Here is a 19,326-nt window from a genome sequence, read left to right on the forward strand (position 1 = left end):
CGGAGCCCCATTGGGCTGGAGGCGGCTGTCGCGTGCGCAGCTCCGGCCGCCGTCTTCCCCTCGAGCCCAGGCCGGCCGCGTCCTCCCTCGTCTCTGCTCCGGCTCCTTGTTCGCCACCATGTTCGAGGCCAGGCTAGTGCAGGGCTCCATCCTCAAGAAGGTGCTGGAAGCGCTGAAAGACTTCATCAACGAGGCCTGCTGGGACATCAGCTCGGGCGGGGTGAACCTGCAGAGCATGGACTCGTCGCACATCTCCCTGGTGCAGCTCACGCTGCGCTCGGAGGGCTTCGACACCTACCGCTGCGACCGCAACCTGGCCATGGGCGTTAACCTCACCAGGTACGCGGGCCGGGCGCGAACTTGGACTTGGGGGGGGCGAGGTCTTCTTCCCCGCCCCCCCCAGCTTTCCCCGAAGTTCTTGGCGGGGAGCGCGACCGAGCGGGGGTAGCGGCGGCGGCCGGGGGGGGCGGGGCGGGACGAGAGGCCCGGACGCACCGCATTGGTCGCGGGGGCCGCGCGGGGCGGGACCAGGCCGAAGCGCGCGGTTTGGGGCCGGGGAAGCGCGCCCCGGCCGCCTCCCGCCCAACGTCATTTGGGCGCCAAGCTCACAATGCGGCCCGGGAGGCTGTGGCGGGAAGGCCCCGGCGGGAAGGCCCCGGGAGCGACGCTGGAGAAGCAGCATGCCGGCCTCCGGGGGAAGGCCCTGGGGCCCGCGCGGGCGTGCTCCCCGCCACCAAGGCCCCGGGACCCCCGGGACCCCCGGGCCCCGGAGGGCGGCTCTGTCTCCTGTCACCCGGCGACTCCACTGATGCGGAGAGCCACGCAGATACAAGCGCCTGCCCCGAGGGGCCCTTAGAGAGGCATCTTGATTTATTTATTGTTCTCCACCTTCTAGCATGTCCAAAATACTAAAATGTGCCAGCAACGAAGATATCATTACCCTCAGGGCCGAAGACAACGCAGACACACTTGCACTAATATTCGAGGCACCAAGTAAGTTGTCGGTACATTCACTGCCCACTTATAAAATCAGCCCCTGATCGATGAAAATATAAACCGACGTATTATGTTTTATTTCTAGATCAGGAAAAAGTTTCAGACTATGAGATGAAATTAATGGATTTAGACGTTGAACAACTTGGAATTCCAGTAAGTATCAAAGTTTCTCACTATGTATCTAATTAGAATACTGAAGTAAAATATGCCAAATAACATGACCAGAGCCAGTTGGAAATACTTAACATATTTGAAGGTCTATTAGGTAAAGAAGATGTTTGGCAAGAGGGAAAAAAAATCATTTTCGATAAAGGAGCATTCCTTTTAATTTAATGTGCACTACTTAGTACGGGGTTAAGATAAGGGTTTAAAATCAGAACATAAATTTATTTCCTGTGTTTGGATTATTAATGCCTAGTAACAGCTAAAAAAATGCAGTTAGGATTTAAAGCTAGAAGCCACCTTAAGGGTCGTGGCATCCTACCATAATACAGCAAAGGTTAAATGGTGCCTTGAGCATTACACCAGTTAGTAATTAACTGTTAAGGTTTGAGCATCTGGTCTTGTCTCCAAAATCCAAGTTAATTTCCATCACTAGGTAACCTGCTCTCTTAACTTCCCTCATCAGATCTTTTTTCTGCTATAATATTAGTAACTAATTTTTATTAATAAGTTTATAAGTATTTTCCTAGTACGGGGGGGGGGTTGTTATCTACATCAGTATAACAATGACTGAATATCAAATTCTCTAATATAAAAATAATTTATTTGTTTTTGGAAGGCAAGTTAGGTAAATTACATAGTTGTCTATAAGCTTTTCTATGCACCTTCATGCATCTCTTAAAACTGTTAATGTTGATAACCTAGTATTTAAGTAAGGTAACTGGAATTGAAGCTCTTGGTCATTCCGAATACATTCAAGAAAGACAATTTGGCTGTTCATAATTATTATTTAAAATAGTATTAAATGTGCTTTTCACTTATTTTCTTTCACATAAAATATTGCTTGAAAAACAGTTGTACTCTTAAGCTTTAAACCATTAGCTAAATAAATTAATTATGACTTAAAATTATCTTTTTGGAGTAGATACTCAGAAGAATACAACTTTGTAGTTATTTTTTAATAACTAAGATATATGTGTGTGTGTGTATGTGTATATATATATATGAAATCTAAACCATTAAAACTCCTAAATATTCAAAATTTTATATTACAGGAGCAAGAATACAGTTGTGTAGTGAAAATGCCTTCTGGTGAATTTGCACGAATCTGTCGGGATCTCAGTCATATTGGAGATGCTGTTGTAATTTCCTGTGCAAAAGATGGTGTAAAGTTTTCTGCCAGTGGAGAATTGGGAAGTGGAAATGTAAAACTTTCACAGACAAGTAATGTTGACAAAGAGGAGGAAGCTGTAAGTCAAAGTTAGACCTTGAGGATATTTAAGTGCAATGAATTAATGATATTGTTGAAACAAAATAACCTTGTTTGTTCTAAAACAATAGATTGAAATTCTAAATATCAAATGAATATATTCCATTTAAATGAGTCATTGATAGAGACTTATTTTGTCTTTGTATTTTCCAGTTTTACTTTGGGATAATGAAATTTGTAAAAAAGATAATAGATTTGCAGTTGAAAAGAACTTTACAGATCATTCAGGCTAATAATCTTCTTGTTTTTGCAACTATAAAAACAAGCCAAGCTTAAGAGATTTGTCTGAGGTCAGACAGGAAGAGACTGACCAACTAGTTTTTTTGTTGTTTTGTTTTTGTTTTTAGGTTTTTGCGAGGCAAAATGGGGTTAAGTGGCTTGCCCAAGGCCACAACAGCTAGGTAATTATTAAGTGTCAGAGACCGCATTTGAACCCAGGTACTCCTGACTCTTAGGCCGGTGCTTTATCCACTGCGCCACCTAGCCACCCTGCAACTAGTTTTGAGACTCATCTTGAAATGAATTAGAGGCAGAATTCCTTGTCTACAATTCATTCTGACCTCCATCTATATCATTTTCTGAAAGGAAGGGGTGTTTATAAAGTCAGATAATTGGAATTTTTTAGTTGCTAAAGCTCATTGTGGAATCCAGGTAATGGTAAGTTACATAGAATTATTGCATTTGGTTGGAACCAGCACCCTTATTTATACATGAAGAGACTAAAACTTATCAAGATATTTGTCTAATGTCAAGTTTAATAGTTTGGCTAGTTTATGAGAATCAGATCCTCTGGTTTGTCTTCAGTATACTTTAAATAACACTCTTCTACTTACCTTGGATTCAGTGTAGTTTGTGATTACAACTCATAAAATTGACCACATTCCACAAGATTTTAAGTTCCTTAAGTACAAATCTATATCCTATAGTATTTTGTATTAATATAAGCATCTAGGACATTGCTTTTCATATAGATGCTCAGTCTATCATTTAGATACCTAATTCTACTTTATACTCTACGCATTAAAACAGACAATAGATTTCAAAAAATTTCAACAAAATGTATTTTTTTAAGTTGAGGAAATGAACAAGAGTCCCCAAATCATTCAAATCCTTGTACAATTTATAAGGACTGCCACTGTAGTATAATACCTATACTGCCAAATATAATGCTTTGGCTATTATTATCTTGTTTTTTAGTAACCTTCATTTTCCAATATAATATTTATCCATTCCTACTAAGTCATCCCTTATAGCCAATAAGAGAAAAAGACCAATGAGTCTAAACCATTCTAATTTAATCAAGTTTGGTGTTATCTATAGTGTTGCACATCCACAGTATAATTCTTATCTTTGCAAAGGAGAGAGAGGCCTTTACTTATCTCTTTGAAGCTATCTAATTTCACAGTAACCATTCTGAATTTCTCTGCTCTTCTTTCATGTTTACATTATTGTCTTTGTGAATATTGTTTTCCTGGTTGTCTTTAATTCATTTTGTATCCATGAAATGTTCTTAGCCAAACAAGGGTTTGAGGCGATTAAAAACATAAAGCATAATTTTGTTCACATAAAATTTGAAGAGTTTTTTTTACATGAACAAACTTAATGCTAGTAAGGTAAAAAGGGAAGTTGACTAAGGAATAATGTTTTATCACATCGCTAATAGGATCTGATATCCTAGATGTATATAAGTTATAGGTAGTTAAAGGATATAAGCAAATAGTTCTCATAAATTATAAAAGATCATATGAAAAATTATCCAAATTTCCTACAAGAATTGCAAATCAAAATAGCTATCAGGCTCAACTTTCATATCCAGCAAATTGGATGGGACTCTTACTTGGAGGGTTGTAGGAAAATCAGCATACTAACAGTGTGCTTTTTCAAAGAGCTATAAAAGAATCACTACATCTTTTTCTTTACCACAAAAATTCAGCCTGTCTTATAATGTGAAATCTTAAAGAATTGCTCAAAGAAAAGTAGCTAGTCAATAATCTGATTGAATGTATTGTAACATCAAAACAGATTTATTTCTAAAATTTCTCTATTCCTTTAGGTTACAATAGAAATGAATGAGCCGGTTCAGTTAACCTTTGCACTTCGATACCTGAATTTCTTTACCAAAGCCACTCCACTTTCTCCTACAGTAACACTCAGTATGTCTGCAGATGTACCACTTGGTAAGATAATAAATTACTTCATCTTCAATCAATAGACTTATACAATGTACCTTAATGCTTCCAAATAATAACCATCTTTTTTTTTTCCCATTTTTTTTTTAGTTGTAGAATATAAGATTGCAGATATGGGACATTTAAAATATTACCTGGCTCCCAAGATTGAGGATGAAGGAGGATCTTAAACATTTCATTTCTAAGAAGATAAAGGGAAAAAAGCTCTTGAAAAGAGAACTGGTTTTGAGATATTCAATAATATTGTTTAACTGTTAAGTCTTTTCAGTCTTAACTTTCAATTTGTACCTCTAGGTACATAATTAATATGTGTAGATAACTTTTTGTAAATATAGTACTTCTTTCCACATAAAATTTGTTTTAAAAAGTCCAAAGTTGTATCTTGATACTATTATCCTAGACCATGCCTTATTTAGAAAGTCTATTTTAGATGTTTTTATACCAACAAACTCTTTTTGTAATTTCTAACAGAACAAGGATCTTCACTTTAAATAACCTTACATATAGGAATTGAACTCTTCACAGAGCAGTGCCTTCAAACAGGACACTGCTGTAAAGATCTTCGTGGATTTTCAACTATAGCTGTTAATGTAAAATTACTTGCCAATATTTTTATTTTTTGCCCTGGAGATATTGAAAACAAAGCATTGCAGAAATAGCAATAAAAGGATATTTCAAATATTAGTTCTGAGTGTGATGTTTTTACATAAATGTTTACATAGAGTGATGACTGAGAAGCTTTTTAAAGTTCTGTACATTTCTATGGTTTACAGACTTAGGCAGGTGGGAAGGGAGTTAATCCTGTATGCTTTTATTCATAACCAAATAGAACAACACCCATCTTCAGTAGCATTTAGCTTTGGCCATAAGAATCAAGGAATTAGAACTTAAGTCATGGAATAATAAGGTGCAGTAATGAATTGAGATTAGTCAGTTCCATTTCCTGATCTGCTATTCACTATGTAAAGTCACTTAAACTCTGTGGGCTTCTTTCCTTATCCATAAAGGTAAGGAGTTGGGCTAGATGACTGAAGATCTCTTTAAGATCCCTTCTGCTTCTAGATCTAGGACTACAGGACAAAAAGATATTGTTTTTTGTCTTTTACATGTTTCCAATTTGAGAATGTCCTTAGTTCTTAACAGCTAATATTTCTAATTTCAACTTGCATAAATAAATTTATTTTTGTGCTGATTTCTTGTAATGGATGTGACCTTTGATATATATTGTATGGATTAAAAGTAAGCCTCTTAATCATGAATTCTCAAATCATTTTAAAAATACTTTCATAATAGGATATCTGTTATATTTTTGGATTGATCTAATCAGTTATAAAGTAACCAGAAAAATGTTTATTGTTTTCAGGCTTACTTAGAGCTAAAGTCAATCTTTGATGAGTTTACTGTTCCATAGGATCTTATTATCTCCATTTACCTGAACTCTAGGTAAATTCTAGAGAATTAAAATCAGAGGCCTTTCCCTCTTGTCAAATAAAAATTTAGGTCAATAATGAATTCCAAAACACTGAAAGCATAACATTTAATCTCATTACAAGTGTAGAAGTCCAGGCTATTAAAAAAGTTATATTACAATTAAGAGTAAATTTAGTTAGCTCTTAAATAGAATTCGTTTGTCTTAGAAACTTCCAACAAAAATGCAAAGAACTGTTCCACCTTAATAGTGGGTAGGTGGTCTGATTGAGAAAAGATGAAATGTAAATTGCATGTAGTTCATTCAACAGCAATTTTCTCTGTATTGGAGAAAGTGTCTTAAAGAGTTGGTCTATGTAGATGGCTAGGTTCCATAGAAAAAGAATTTGGGGGGCAGCTAGGTGGTGCAGTGGATAGTAAGTTCAAATTCAGCCTGACACTTATTTGCCTAGCTGTGTGACTGGGCAAGTCACTTAACTCCATTGCCTTGCCAAAAAAATGGAAGAAACAATTTCAGTAACTAAAGACCCTCCTGTCTCTAGGACATAAAATTTTGGAGCATTGTAGAGCAATTAGAAAGAACGGAGTTCAGAATCAGGACCTGGGTTGAAATCCCAAGTCTGCTGTGTTTGGAATGTTCTTAATTTTTGTGTTCTATTCCTGAGTCAAATTTTTGGACCAAGTCTGGTATAAAGTTCTAAGGATACAAATACCCTAAAGGAACTTAAAAATAAAAAAGGTTCCTGAAGCAGGGATGTGGTGAAGTCATTGAAGGCCCTAAGGAGTGTAGCCAATTAAGAGATGACTTGTTCTTAGCCGAGATTTTTATTTAAGGGTTTTTTTTTGTTTGTTTTTGTTTTTGGCAAGGCAATGGGGTTAAGTGGCTTGCCCAAGGCCACACAGGCAAATATATCAAATGTCTGAGGCTGGATTTGGACTGGGTCCTCCTGACTCCAGGGCTGGTGCTCTATCCACTGTACCACCTAGCCACCCCTTAGCTGAGATTTTTAAATTCATCCTCCAACTGAGGAATTAAAGGTAGTGATGAGGTAGAATACTGAGGGTGAGGAGGGTTTCCCTATAATGAACTCTGCAGGACATGGTAGAGAAATCCCAACATTGGCATCTGGGTGAGAAATGAGAGACCAAGACATGGTCTGACCAGGACATGAAGCAGCAGAATTTTGTACACACCATGTTCATAGTGTGGTAAGATGGACAGAAAAGCATATATATATATATATATATATATATATATATATATATCAACATTCCATTAGCTTTTCTGTCCATTTTATCACAGAGTTGCACTGTTTATCAGATTCAACTTTTTCAAACTGCTGTCGTCATCTATCTTCCATCTTATACTCATTCATTAACAAAATCACATTGAACCCTATTAAATTTCATTTTACTAGATTCAACATATTCTAGTATATTGACTTTGTGTCATCTAAAAATAGTTTGTTGATTTAAATGAAGTCCAACCATAAATTCCTAGAGTACTCCACTAGAGATTCAAGTCAACATTAGGATGACTTCTGAAATAAGATGTTACTCCACTTCCATCTAAAGGGACTATTGTATTCATGTTTTCTTTGAGGATAATATGAAACTCAGTGCTTGTCTAAAATCCATATAGGTGCACTATAGAAAGAATTCTTAATCTGGAAGTCTGCCCTACTCCCTACCCTATACTTTCTTTGATCCACCAGTCTAGGGAGCCCTGTTTTGAAAAAATCTTATAAATGTAAAATTTATATAAAATAATTTAAAAATATATCTTTTTTAAGTTTATACTGTTTGACAAGCAAAACTAGATTTTAGTATTTTATACTTTGTTAGTAAGGAAGGGGTGTGGACCTGACTTGTCCCCATTAAGATTTCAACAATCTGGGTGGCTAGGTGGCACAGTGGATAGAGTACTGTCCTTGGAGTCAGGAGTACCTGAGTTCTAATCCAGCCTCAGACACTTAATAATTACCTAGCCATGTGGCCTTGGGCAAGCCACTTAACCCCATTGCCTTGCAAAAACTAAAAAAGATTTCAACAATCAAATTCTACGTTAACTCTTCCCCAAACTATAATATGGGTTATCTGACCTTAAGGTGGGTGATTTAAGTAGAAAATTTTGAGGAAGTATGGAGGTAGAGCTAATTGCCAACTGATTGTTGGCAAAGAGGGGAATCAATGAGCTTTTATTAATCACCTACTATGGGTCAGATACTGGGGCTGCTACCCTCCAGGAACTTACTATATAAAAATATTACAAAATAAGACAAGTTTATTTTGATGGAGAGAAGGTGGAAGTAGCAGTAAACAAAAAGATGCTGTTTGAGTCAAATTTTGGCAGAAATGCAAGGATTCTAAGAAATGAAGGGAAGAGTCACAGATTACTCCAGGTTCTCATTCTTAGTAGGCCTCCTACTCCAGTGTATGGATTCTGGCAGCAGAGGGAAAATTAATTTTTCTCTAGTTACTGGCATACCTTAGCTAATTTAGGTCCATTCATTCCTAGTTCACATTCGTATCTAAGAATAGAATTGTTGCATTTCCTAAGATTCTTTTTTAACTACTAGGTGATATTTCATAGCCCTGACTTCTGGGTGCAAGATAAAATGTTTTAGGATGAGGAAGAGGTACATACAGTATTATCCCTATGTCTCCAAATGGGAGGAGGAAGTGAAACTGGTGACCCCCCCCCACTCAGATCCAATACACATGCTTGTCATAAGTACCCCATCTTGATTCAAGATGACCTGAGTCTTTAAAGGTTATACCAACAGAGTCCAAGCTACTGGAAAGGTTCCAAATATGGGTCGAAGTCTTAACTGACTGATGACCCACTTAATTACAGCAGGCTCATCTCCAGGTTGACTACCCATTGAATAATTTTTCCTACAGCCACTCTCTTAAAACCATCAATTAAATTATAGCATTGAGGGAGAATAACTGAAATCCAGGATCTTGAAATAGAACCCTTATATAACAATTTAAGCTTTATAATACGTTTACCTCAACCTTTTGGGGTATGTAAAATTATCCCATTTTAAAGATGAGGCTTAGGTTAAGTGACTGGATCACATGGCCAAAGGCAAAGTATGAATTTTATTTTGGATATGAGTCCAGTGTTCTTCTACTACTTTGCTGTCACTTAATCTGATAGTTTACTAGTTGCTATAAATCTGCCTGTTTTTGTGTCTGGGAGGCTAGGAAGAGATGGATGAAAGCAGAAGTTCCACCAGCCCCAAGGTTAATATTCACCTTTCACAAAACTTGCTTTCCTCTAGCCCTTATTATATTCCATTGGATACTGTTAATTGAGAGGTTCAGTGCTGAAAAGCCAAAACTCTTCAAATACTACCTTAGTCATTTAATTTCGGGGTTCCATGTTCAAAACTGGCTTTTTATTGACACATTTTCTTCTTGATTCATAAAACACTTCCTAATTCCCTTACAAAGTACATTACACTAAATTTGTTCAGTTGTTTTTCCAGTTGTGTTTGGTTCTTCATGATTGATTTGGGGTTTTCTTGGCAAAAATACTAGAGTGATTCGCCATTTCCTTCTCCACATCATTTTACAGATGAACTGAAGCAAACATGAGTTACGTGACTTTATCAGAGTTACACAGCTATTAAATTCAAGGCTGAATTTGAACTTGGGAAGATGAGTCTTCCTGACTCCAGGCCCAGGGTTCCATCCACTGAGCCACCTATGCATGAGATGAGGATACTTCCAGGTGATGCAAAGGCAAGAATATCAAATGACAAATGCAAGGATCTTCTGCTCCCCAACATTTTGAAATAGTATGTCTTGTCTTCAGGTTATGAAGAACCTTTGAGGACAAATAGTTCCTTTCTTTTAATTGAAAGTAACAGACTCAGAGAAGGTGAATGATTTACCCAGGTCTATATAAGAACTAAGACTTGAATCCAAGACTTCCTACTTCTCTGTCCATGGTTCTCTCCTCTACATCATCTTATCTTTCTCAGGTAAAGATGGACCAGATGGTCAAGGGCAGAATTTGCAACCTTCAATGTAAAATTATGGAGTTGTACTAGGTGATCTGTAGAACCTTTTCTAACCATATCATTCTTGTTCCATGTTCAGAAGAGCTTCCCAGCTCTAATATCTTATGCTCTAAAAAGTTAAAATAAAATAGAAATGGATCCCTGGAGGCTAAAACGGACTTAGAAAATCACAAATCGGCACTTATTATCTGCATTGTATTTTATTTTTATTTTGTTAAATATTTCTCAATTACATTTTAACCTGGTCTAGGCCCCACTCTTTGCTGGCAGTCATTTTTGTGTTTTAAAGGTCTTTTAAGCTCTAATATTCTATTTTCTTTTTTCCTTTAAAAATTATTTATTTATTGTTACAGTTTTGAGATTCGAGCTGTCTCTGTTCCCTCCAACCCTGCACTAGAGAAGGCTAACATTTGACAAGGATATATAATAATGTTTGTCCTTCATTTTCAAAGAAGACTACAACATCAGGAGGTGATACCATGACAAGCATGTGTATTGGATTTGAGTGAGAAGGGCTCACCAGTTTCACTTCCTCCTCCAGAGTCACCTGGTCCAGTGGCCAGATATGGATCTGGATAACCGGAGATGGCCCTGGATGCCAGACAATCAGGGTTAATTAAATGACTTGTCCAAGGTCACACAGCTAAGAGTCAAGTGTCTGAGACTGGAATCAAACTCCTGTCCTTATTCCAAGGCCAATGCTCTATCCACTGGACCACCTAGCTGACCTTAGGATATATATGTGAAACCATATAATACATACTGCCGTTCTTTCTCTGGAGGTGACTAGCATCTTCCTTTGAAGATCCTCTGTAGCTGATTTATCTTGTTCAGAATGGTTTAGTCATTCATAGTTACTCCTTAAGCAGTATGGCTGTTACTGTATATAGTTTGGTTTTTTTCTCACTTCACTCTTCATTATTTCATGCAAGTCTTTGCATGTTTTTCAAAAATCAAACTGATTGTTTCTTACACCACAGTAGTGTTTTATCACAACCCTATGCCACAACTTGTTCAGTCATTCCTCAATTGATGGACATCCCTTCAATTTCTAGCCATTTTGTTTTATAAATCTTTTAGAATATATAGTTTCTTTTACCTTTTCCCTGATTACCTTGGGTAACAGACTTAATAGTGGTATTACTTAGAAAAAGGAGATAAACTGCTTTATAATTCTCTGGGCATTATTCCAGATTGCTCTTCAAAATAGGGTTCTGCCAACATTATATTAGTGTCCCAATTTTTCCAACATTTGTCCAATTCTCCAACATTTGTCATTTCCCTCATTGACCATTGTAGTCATTCTAATAGGCAAGACAATATCTCAAAATTGTTCTGATTTGCATTTCTTTAATTGTTTAGAGCGTTTTTCAGATAACTATATGTAGCTTTGATTTCTTTTTCCAAAAACTACCTGTTCATATTGTTTGACCATTTATCAATTGGGGAATGATTCATATTCTTATAAATTTTACAAAGTTCTCTATATATTTGAGACCTTAGTCAAGAAACTATAAAAAAATTTCCATTTTCTGCTTTCCTTCTACTCTTGGCTCCATGGGTTTTACTTTGTTCTGTTAAGTCTCCTTTCAGTTCTGACATCCTGTGTTCCGTTTTAAGGTCCCTCCCAGTGCTAAAACCAAAGAGCTAGATGGAGACCAAAATTTGATAAATTTGGAGATCTTTAATTTCCCAGGGACTGCCTGGGGATGAAGAGTACCCAAATGAGACTGTCCCTGAGTTTTCAAGAGATAGGGTTTTTATAGTGTTTTTTTTTTGGGGGGGGTACTGAGAGCAAGCAGGATACAGAAGCAAAGACAGAAGTTAGATGTATTTTCTTGTCATACTACTGCAAACATATGTAAACATATGGTTCAGTATAGATAGGGGACTAGACAGAGTGGGAAAGGTCAGGGTCTCTGTTATGTCTGAACATGTTACCTGAGACAGAGGGAGTCATATATTCACAGGCTTCTCACAGGTTTGAGGGAGTGAAATTTACTATCTTATGGTTCCAGCCACATCTGGGGAATGGGAGGCAGTCCTGGGAGGAAGCAGGAATTTTATGGATACAACAAGATAATTAGGCTACTGTTTGTGGTGGCAAAGAATTGGAAATCAAGTAAATGACCTTCAAGTGGGGAATGGCTTAGCAAACTGTGTTATATGTATGTCATGGAACACTATTGTTCTATTAGAAACCAGGAGGGATGGGAATTCAGGGAAGATGGGAGGAATTTGCATGAACTGATGCTGAGTAAGATGAGCAGAATTAGAAAAACACTGTATACCCTAACAGCAATATAGGGATGATGATTAACCTTGATGGACTTGCTCATTCCATCAGTGCAACAATCAGAGACAATTTGGGGCTGTCTGCAATGGAGAATATCATCTATCTCTAGATAAAGAACCATGGAGTTTGAACAAAGTCCAAGGACTATTTCCTTTAATTTAGAAAAAAAAACTGATATCTTATTGCTGATCTTGTTATCTCTTATACTTTATGTTTCTTCCTTAAGGATATGATTTCTCTCATCACACTCAATTTGGATCAATGTATACCATGGAAACAATGTAAAAACTGGCAAATTGCTTTCTGTGGGGGGATGGAGAGTGGGAAGTAAGATTGGGGGAAAATTGTAAAACAAATAAAATCTTTAATAGGAAAAAAAGATAATTAGGCTAACAAGGGTGCTTTGTAAATCTTAGACAAATTTATGGTATATCCATGACCCCCAGAGTCAAGCATTTAGGTCCTGTCAGATTATTTTCAGACCCAAAGGCGCCTAGCCAAAGTTATATTTCTGAGGATTTCTCAGGACCCAGAAAGGTGTCAAGGACTCCTTCTATACAGGGATTACACAAATATTGATATCGTACTTCATTCCCCACTTTTTTTCAAAATAACTCCAACCCTTGAGTTATCATCTTCATAACCTGGGTAAGCATGAACTACAAGCATCTTTACAAAGCATCCAGGTATCATCCTTACATCTCAATTCACTTGTCTCTTTAAGTTGTACAGTCCAGCTAAATCAGAGATAAGACTCTCCTTAGAAAGGGTATAAATATACCACTCAATAGTCTCCCTCCTTTTCTTTCAATGGAGAACATCTGCACCCTGCCTCTCCTCCTTTTCATAAGGAGAAGGGTATAAGTAGGGGTGTCACACTTACAGAATCAAGGGGAGGTTACAAAAACAGATCCCTTAACTATGTATACATAGGTGAGAAATGGTAGAGATGAACTGGTCCAGTGTCTCTCCTCTCTTCTCTCCTGGAGACCTCTGATGTCCTTCTGCATCTTCTGAATCTGTTCCAAAAAGTTCTCTCCAGTTCAAGGTGACTAGTTGAGACTTTGTCTTCTAGTAAAGAAACTGCTTAACATTTTATTCAGATCAAAACACATATTTTAATCACAAGGCAATGAGATTTTTGGAGCTTATCACAATTTACATTTTGCCTTATTGCCATATTGATGCACATACTTCACTTTAACACAATAAATTTTCATTAGTGTTTTACTATATGAGCAAACTCCCAATGAGAATTATACTGACTTAAACTCATAACATACATTCAACTATAATCTTAGTTCAGAGTACCCAGTGTATGGTTTAAAAATAAAATAATCTTAACCTTTGCTCTTATTACAATAATGGCTCAAACATCCTTAACCAAAATGAAATTTTTCAAAATATTCCCAAACATCAGAAAGGAGTAGATGAGAAACACCTGAATACTCTTCTCATCAGACTTGGCTTAAAGTCAATTTACACACATACTCAGTTAACTTAAAAAAACATCTAACCTTTCAAGTATTAAAAGGGGAAGGGGAGGGGGGATGGAGAAAGGGAGGGGGAAGGAAAAAAAGGGGAACAAAATATTTCCAAACACACCATTGATTTTCCTTTTCTTGATATACTTATCTGATTCACATTCCTTTCCTTAAGCTAGACCTTAAAACTGTAATTATCCTAAGAATTTCCCATTCCTCTTCTTACCTAAATATCCCTTCTAAAAATTAAAGAAACTTAATTCCTATCTTAACATGTAGCTGTTAGCAGGTGTCAGAGCCACATACCTAACACACCTAACCTATCTCTGACTATTAGATCCAATTCACCCAAAACTTTTTTTTGTTTTGTTTTGCTTAGTAGCCATACAGATCCAGGCCATCAAAAGAAAATTTCCTTATAGATATAAGTACTGAATATCAGTGTCCAGGCAGAGGTCGTGTGGATTGTCAAATGTCTTAAGCAAGATTTATTCTTCCAGGTGAGACATTATCCAAATGTCATTTTGGGGAACTCAAGTCAAAAGGGTCCAACCCAGGCCATACTGAGGAGCCCCCCCTTTGGCTGCACATCCCTGTCACCTGACATCTTGGCTTCCTTAGCTGCAAGAACATGACATTTACCCAGTAGCATTTCCTTTTGCTGACCATATATCTGATATAAAAAGAAAACTGATTAAAAGCCCCATGATCTAAAATAGTTGTTTTACCTAATTAGATCTCCAAGTGAATCCACTTCACAATTTAGATGGGGGGGGGGTCACAATCAGCTCCCTTCCTTACACTTTTATCACATATATCTACTCTGAGTGTCCCTGTCATCAGAACACATTAAATAGGGTTACTTTCTAAACATTCAAAAAGCAGCCAAGTTCCCCCAGAATCTGGAGTATTCCTTGAGAGATTTTAGCTGTAAAGGCAGGGCCATTGTCTGACCTAATTCCTAGCAGGAGATCAAATCAGGGAGGGGCTCATTCAGAATTTTTAAAACTATTTCTAAGGCTGTTTCATTAGCTTCTACCCATTCTGATAATGTGTCAACAAAAACCAAGAGATACTCAAAACCTGCTGCAGGCATTTTTACTGCCTCTATTGTTTTTGAGATAGGGATTTTTCTGCCAGTTCCCCACCATCCTCCTGCTGCCTTCTCCCCTTTTTATTCAGTGAAGGAATCTTCGAGGGGGAGTAGGCTGGTTCAGAGGGAAGGGGAAACAGAACAGGATTTTTCTGTCTAGGAATGTTCATTACCTTCCCTGCTCTTGTATTCCCCCCTTTTGATCTAGCGAAAGAATCTTCCAAAGGAGAACAGACAGGACCTGGTGACAGGGGTGGGGAGATTTTTGGGAATTCAGGTGCTGAGTGTAACACATTAAGAACTAAATTTCACAAAATAATCTTTCCATTATTACATTTATACCTGGACCTACGGATCTAGAGCAAGTCCAACACGTCATGACCTTTGATAATTTCCCTCATTAAAGCAATCAATCATTAATTCAAGCTTTGACATCATTACAGTAAAATAGTTTATATTTCCAAAAGCAGATCACATGTTTGATAACACCCTTCAGTCTTATTTATTGATAAGTCATCTAGTTAGGGTTACATAATTTGTAATTTCCTAAGCATTTTCCAAAGCCTCTCACATTTATTCAATATCATTGGAAAGGGTATCTTGTGGATAAGACATACTGTAAACATTAAATTCTTAACTTACATGAAACATAAGGTTTTCATGCTGATATCTCATTCTCTTAAAGCAACATAAAACAACAGGTTCTCTTAAAGTTAACCTTATAATTATCTTTTACACACAAAACTCTTCTGAATTTTTGCTTTATAAAATCTCTTCCAAATACACTTCTATTTTCAAAGAAAATAAGATCCTCTATCAATTTTAGTTTTATACAATAATTTCAAAAGCCCAATGTACACTTATTACCCATGACAGTGTTACAGTTATATGTATAATATCCTCTTTTTAACAGATAATAAATAGGCTACCTTGATCTCACATATCAATATTCCCTTTCCTAAACATGTGGTGAAAAACAAAGCCTTTCACAAATTTTCTGGGCCAAAAAGAACTTGACCAATACAACCGTGCTGGCAAGGTGTTCTCTAGTTTTTTTTTCCCTCATAACAAAATATTTACAAATGTGATAGATGAAACTTCAATTCATTCATATTTGTTATTACAATTTTAAAATCCCAAAAAGTATAGCTTAAATTGTTCTTATACAAAGTTTACTAATTGTACACAGCATATTTCAATCACATATATGCTTTCTTTACTCCCTAAAACTTTAAAATACAAAGAATTCTCGGGGCAGCTAGGTGGCATAGTGGATAAAGCACCGGCCCTGGAGTCAGGAGTACCTGGGTTCAAATCCAGTCTCAGAGACTTAATAATTATCCAGTTATGCGGCCTTGGGCAAGCCCCTTAACCCCTTTTGCCTTGGAAAAAAAATACAAAGAATTCTTAAGACCAATTGTTGCTAAAAAATTCTTTCTTATAACTACAAATTTTTCTTTATACTTCTCTTAAATTCTAAAAGTCATATTCACATTAGCCTTAAATCATTATCTTTTCAAAAGCCTAAAAAGTTCGTAAATTTTTCTTATCTTTATCAGTGCAATTCTAACTTCTCAGTGCTCTTACTTATAACAGCTTTCTATCCTCACTGTCCAACATTTCTTAATATTTAGAACATTCTATGTTCTGAGAATTGGAGATTCCCCACAATTTGAGATATCAAAGTAATATGTACTAATTCTTTACCTTTACTGTTTATCATCACTTACTCACTCCAGATTTTTCCCAAATACATGAAATATTACCTTCCCTCGTTTAGTAATTCTAAAGTTTGATTAAGAACTCACAAGTCTGTCCTGACTCCCATGACTCTGGAGGGGCCATAAAACATCAGAATCAAAACCTAAACATTTTTACAAACCCCTTAATTCAATTTACATGTATCTTTAGATTAGCATATTATAGGATCAATAATAACATAATACAATTAACATTTTCCTAGCAATTGCTTTCATATCAAACTTTTCACTTTATGGGGTTTATTACTTTTCCAGTCAATTCACTGCCAAACATTGCAAAAAGTACCAATCTAATGCAATTTTTAAATCATCCCAACCTCATATAAACACATATCTCCCTATAGACTTATAGTTGTATACTTTTTTCTTTTCTTACAATGATTTTTAAATCATTTTCCAAAGTTCCCAAAATCCATCTTTGGTGTACAAAGTCAACCCCGCTCAAACCTTCTGTCTACATGCTTTTACCAATTTCTATACTTAACAAATGGTTCAAAAACGCCAATTGTCTCTATGTCTAGATTTTCTTTACAGTTCTTTCCAAACCTCTAACCCAGACTATAAAGCTCACAGTTTCCCTCAATATACCACCATTCCTTTTCATTATCTCTTCTTGATTTTAATTCATACTATTCTGAAGTAGTCACATAGCTTTTACAGCTATATAGACCACAAATATGATTCCACTTTTCACAATACATTTTCCATTCCAAGGTTTTAATATTTAACACTTTTTTTTTTTAGATTTTTGCAAGGCAAATGGGGTTAAGTGGCTTGCCCAAGGCCACACAGCTAGGTAATTATTAAGTGTCTGAGACCGGATGTGAACCCAGGTACTTCCTGACTCCAGGGCCGGTGCTTTATTCACTACGCCACCTAGCGGCCCCCTATTTAACACTTCTTGATTATAGTTGCTAAAACCCTAGAGAAGGTAGTCATTCAAAAATCCCTAGTCTAATAGACTAATTAGAATATTTCCTTCCCCTCCTTCTTCAAATTGAGTAAACTGAATAATTTTTATAGAGAGACCATCCCAGATTCTTTTGGGGGGGGGGGCATTGATCTTCTATTCTTAAATCCTTACATGTCCCATAATTTTCTGTAATAACTAACAATATCTGAATCTATATTGATAAACTCCTGAAGCTCTAATGATGCCATATCATTCAGTAAAAAGGTTAACTATTTAGTTTCCCCTTTATGGGCATATCTTGGTAACCATATTATATACTTTAGGATTAACCTGACTCTCTTGTCTTTCTGAAATTTATTTTCCCTCTTTTCAAATTAAAATAGCATTTCTTTCTATGATTTCTTTGTTTAATATATTTGGTAATATTTGCTGTCTCTTTCCTGTTTCTTTAAATTCACAATAAGGTCCCTTTTAACACTTACTTTACTAATTCTTCCTGAAGTAAACTCTCTCTCCTAAAAGGGGGAGGGAGGGAGAAACACTCTGGCAGCACAGAATCATGGAGAAGGGAACATAAACAAGGAATGGGGGGGGCTTCTCATAATAGTAAAATAACAGGGTGAGTAGTTTGGCCTCAGTCAATTTAACACCAAAATCCATTCCTTTTTTTAAATAAAAATAAAAAAATCCCTCTTGGAAGTGCTCAAGAGACAATGCAGGAGTGAAGGAGGGATCATATTACCTCTTGTAATACAGGCAGGAAGCAGGCTCAAGGGGAGAGCCAGTGAGGGTATTAGATGAATAATGCCTAAAAATTTAAGAGCAGCAATTTAAAAATGAGGCAACCCAAGGAAATTTTTAGGGGAACTTTTCTCCCCATTTAACAATTGAATAGAGGAACCCAAACACACAAAAAATAGACAATCTAAACACATAAAGACAGATGAGGCACAAGCACAGATCACACAAACACAACAGAATTTTCCAAACTGACAATTTCAATATATGTCAACCAACACAGGCCAATGGCAAATTCCTGACGTCTCAGGGATGCTGTGAGGGGAGATTTCGTGTCACATCTGACAATCTCTCTCTCCCAAAGGCCAAGCAAATGTGTTCCTTGGTATGGCAAGGAGCACCCAAAAGAGGGGACCTGGACATCACATCTGATATAGAATTCCCCTGCAACCTAATAGCGGAATAAGCTTACCTCTGGAGGTGTAACAGGATCTCCACTTAGGCCGAATCGAGAAGAGGTTCATACTAAGGCTATGTCTACCTAGTCCTGGGGCCATAGAACATCATCAGGGGCCGGCTCCCCTAGGAAAGGGAGAGACAGTTCGTTTTGAAACTAAACTCGAGGCTCCTGTGGTGACACAAAACATCAAGATCTCGCTGGGACCTCCAAATGCTGAACTCAAAGAGCAAGATGGAGACCAAAATTTGATAAATTTGGAGATCTTTCATTTCCTGGGTACTACCTGCAGATGAAGAGTACCCAAATCAGACAGTCCCTGAGTGTTCAGGGTATAGGGTTTTTAATAGTATTTTTTTTGGGGGGGTATTGAGAGTAAGCAGGTTACAGAAGCCAAGAAGAGCAGTTAGTTATATTGTCTTGTCATAAACATATGTAAACATAGGGGACTAGACAGAGTAGGAAAGGGCTTCAGGGTCTCTGTGTTATGTTTGAACATGTTTCCT

General features: G+C 37.0%; 1 protein-coding gene across 1 annotated transcript; it reads left to right on the top strand.

Annotated features, from left to right (window-relative positions):
• Positions 1 to 5,799, top strand: PCNA (proliferating cell nuclear antigen). Its single transcript, XM_074207994.1, has 6 exons — positions 1 to 339; positions 896 to 993; positions 1,082 to 1,149; positions 2,214 to 2,408; positions 4,482 to 4,605; positions 4,708 to 5,799. Exons 1-6 carry the CDS (start codon positions 119 to 121, stop codon positions 4,785 to 4,787), a joined length of 786 nt encoding a protein of 261 aa, XP_074064095.1. The 5' UTR covers positions 1 to 118; the 3' UTR covers positions 4,788 to 5,799.
• The last annotated feature ends 13,527 nt before the right edge of the window (positions 5,800 to 19,326 follow it).

Source organism: Macrotis lagotis, chromosome 1 (genome assembly GCF_037893015.1).
Source record: "Macrotis lagotis isolate mMagLag1 chromosome 1, bilby.v1.9.chrom.fasta, whole genome shotgun sequence".
Taxonomy (NCBI): Eukaryota; Metazoa; Chordata; class Mammalia; order Peramelemorphia; family Peramelidae; genus Macrotis; species Macrotis lagotis.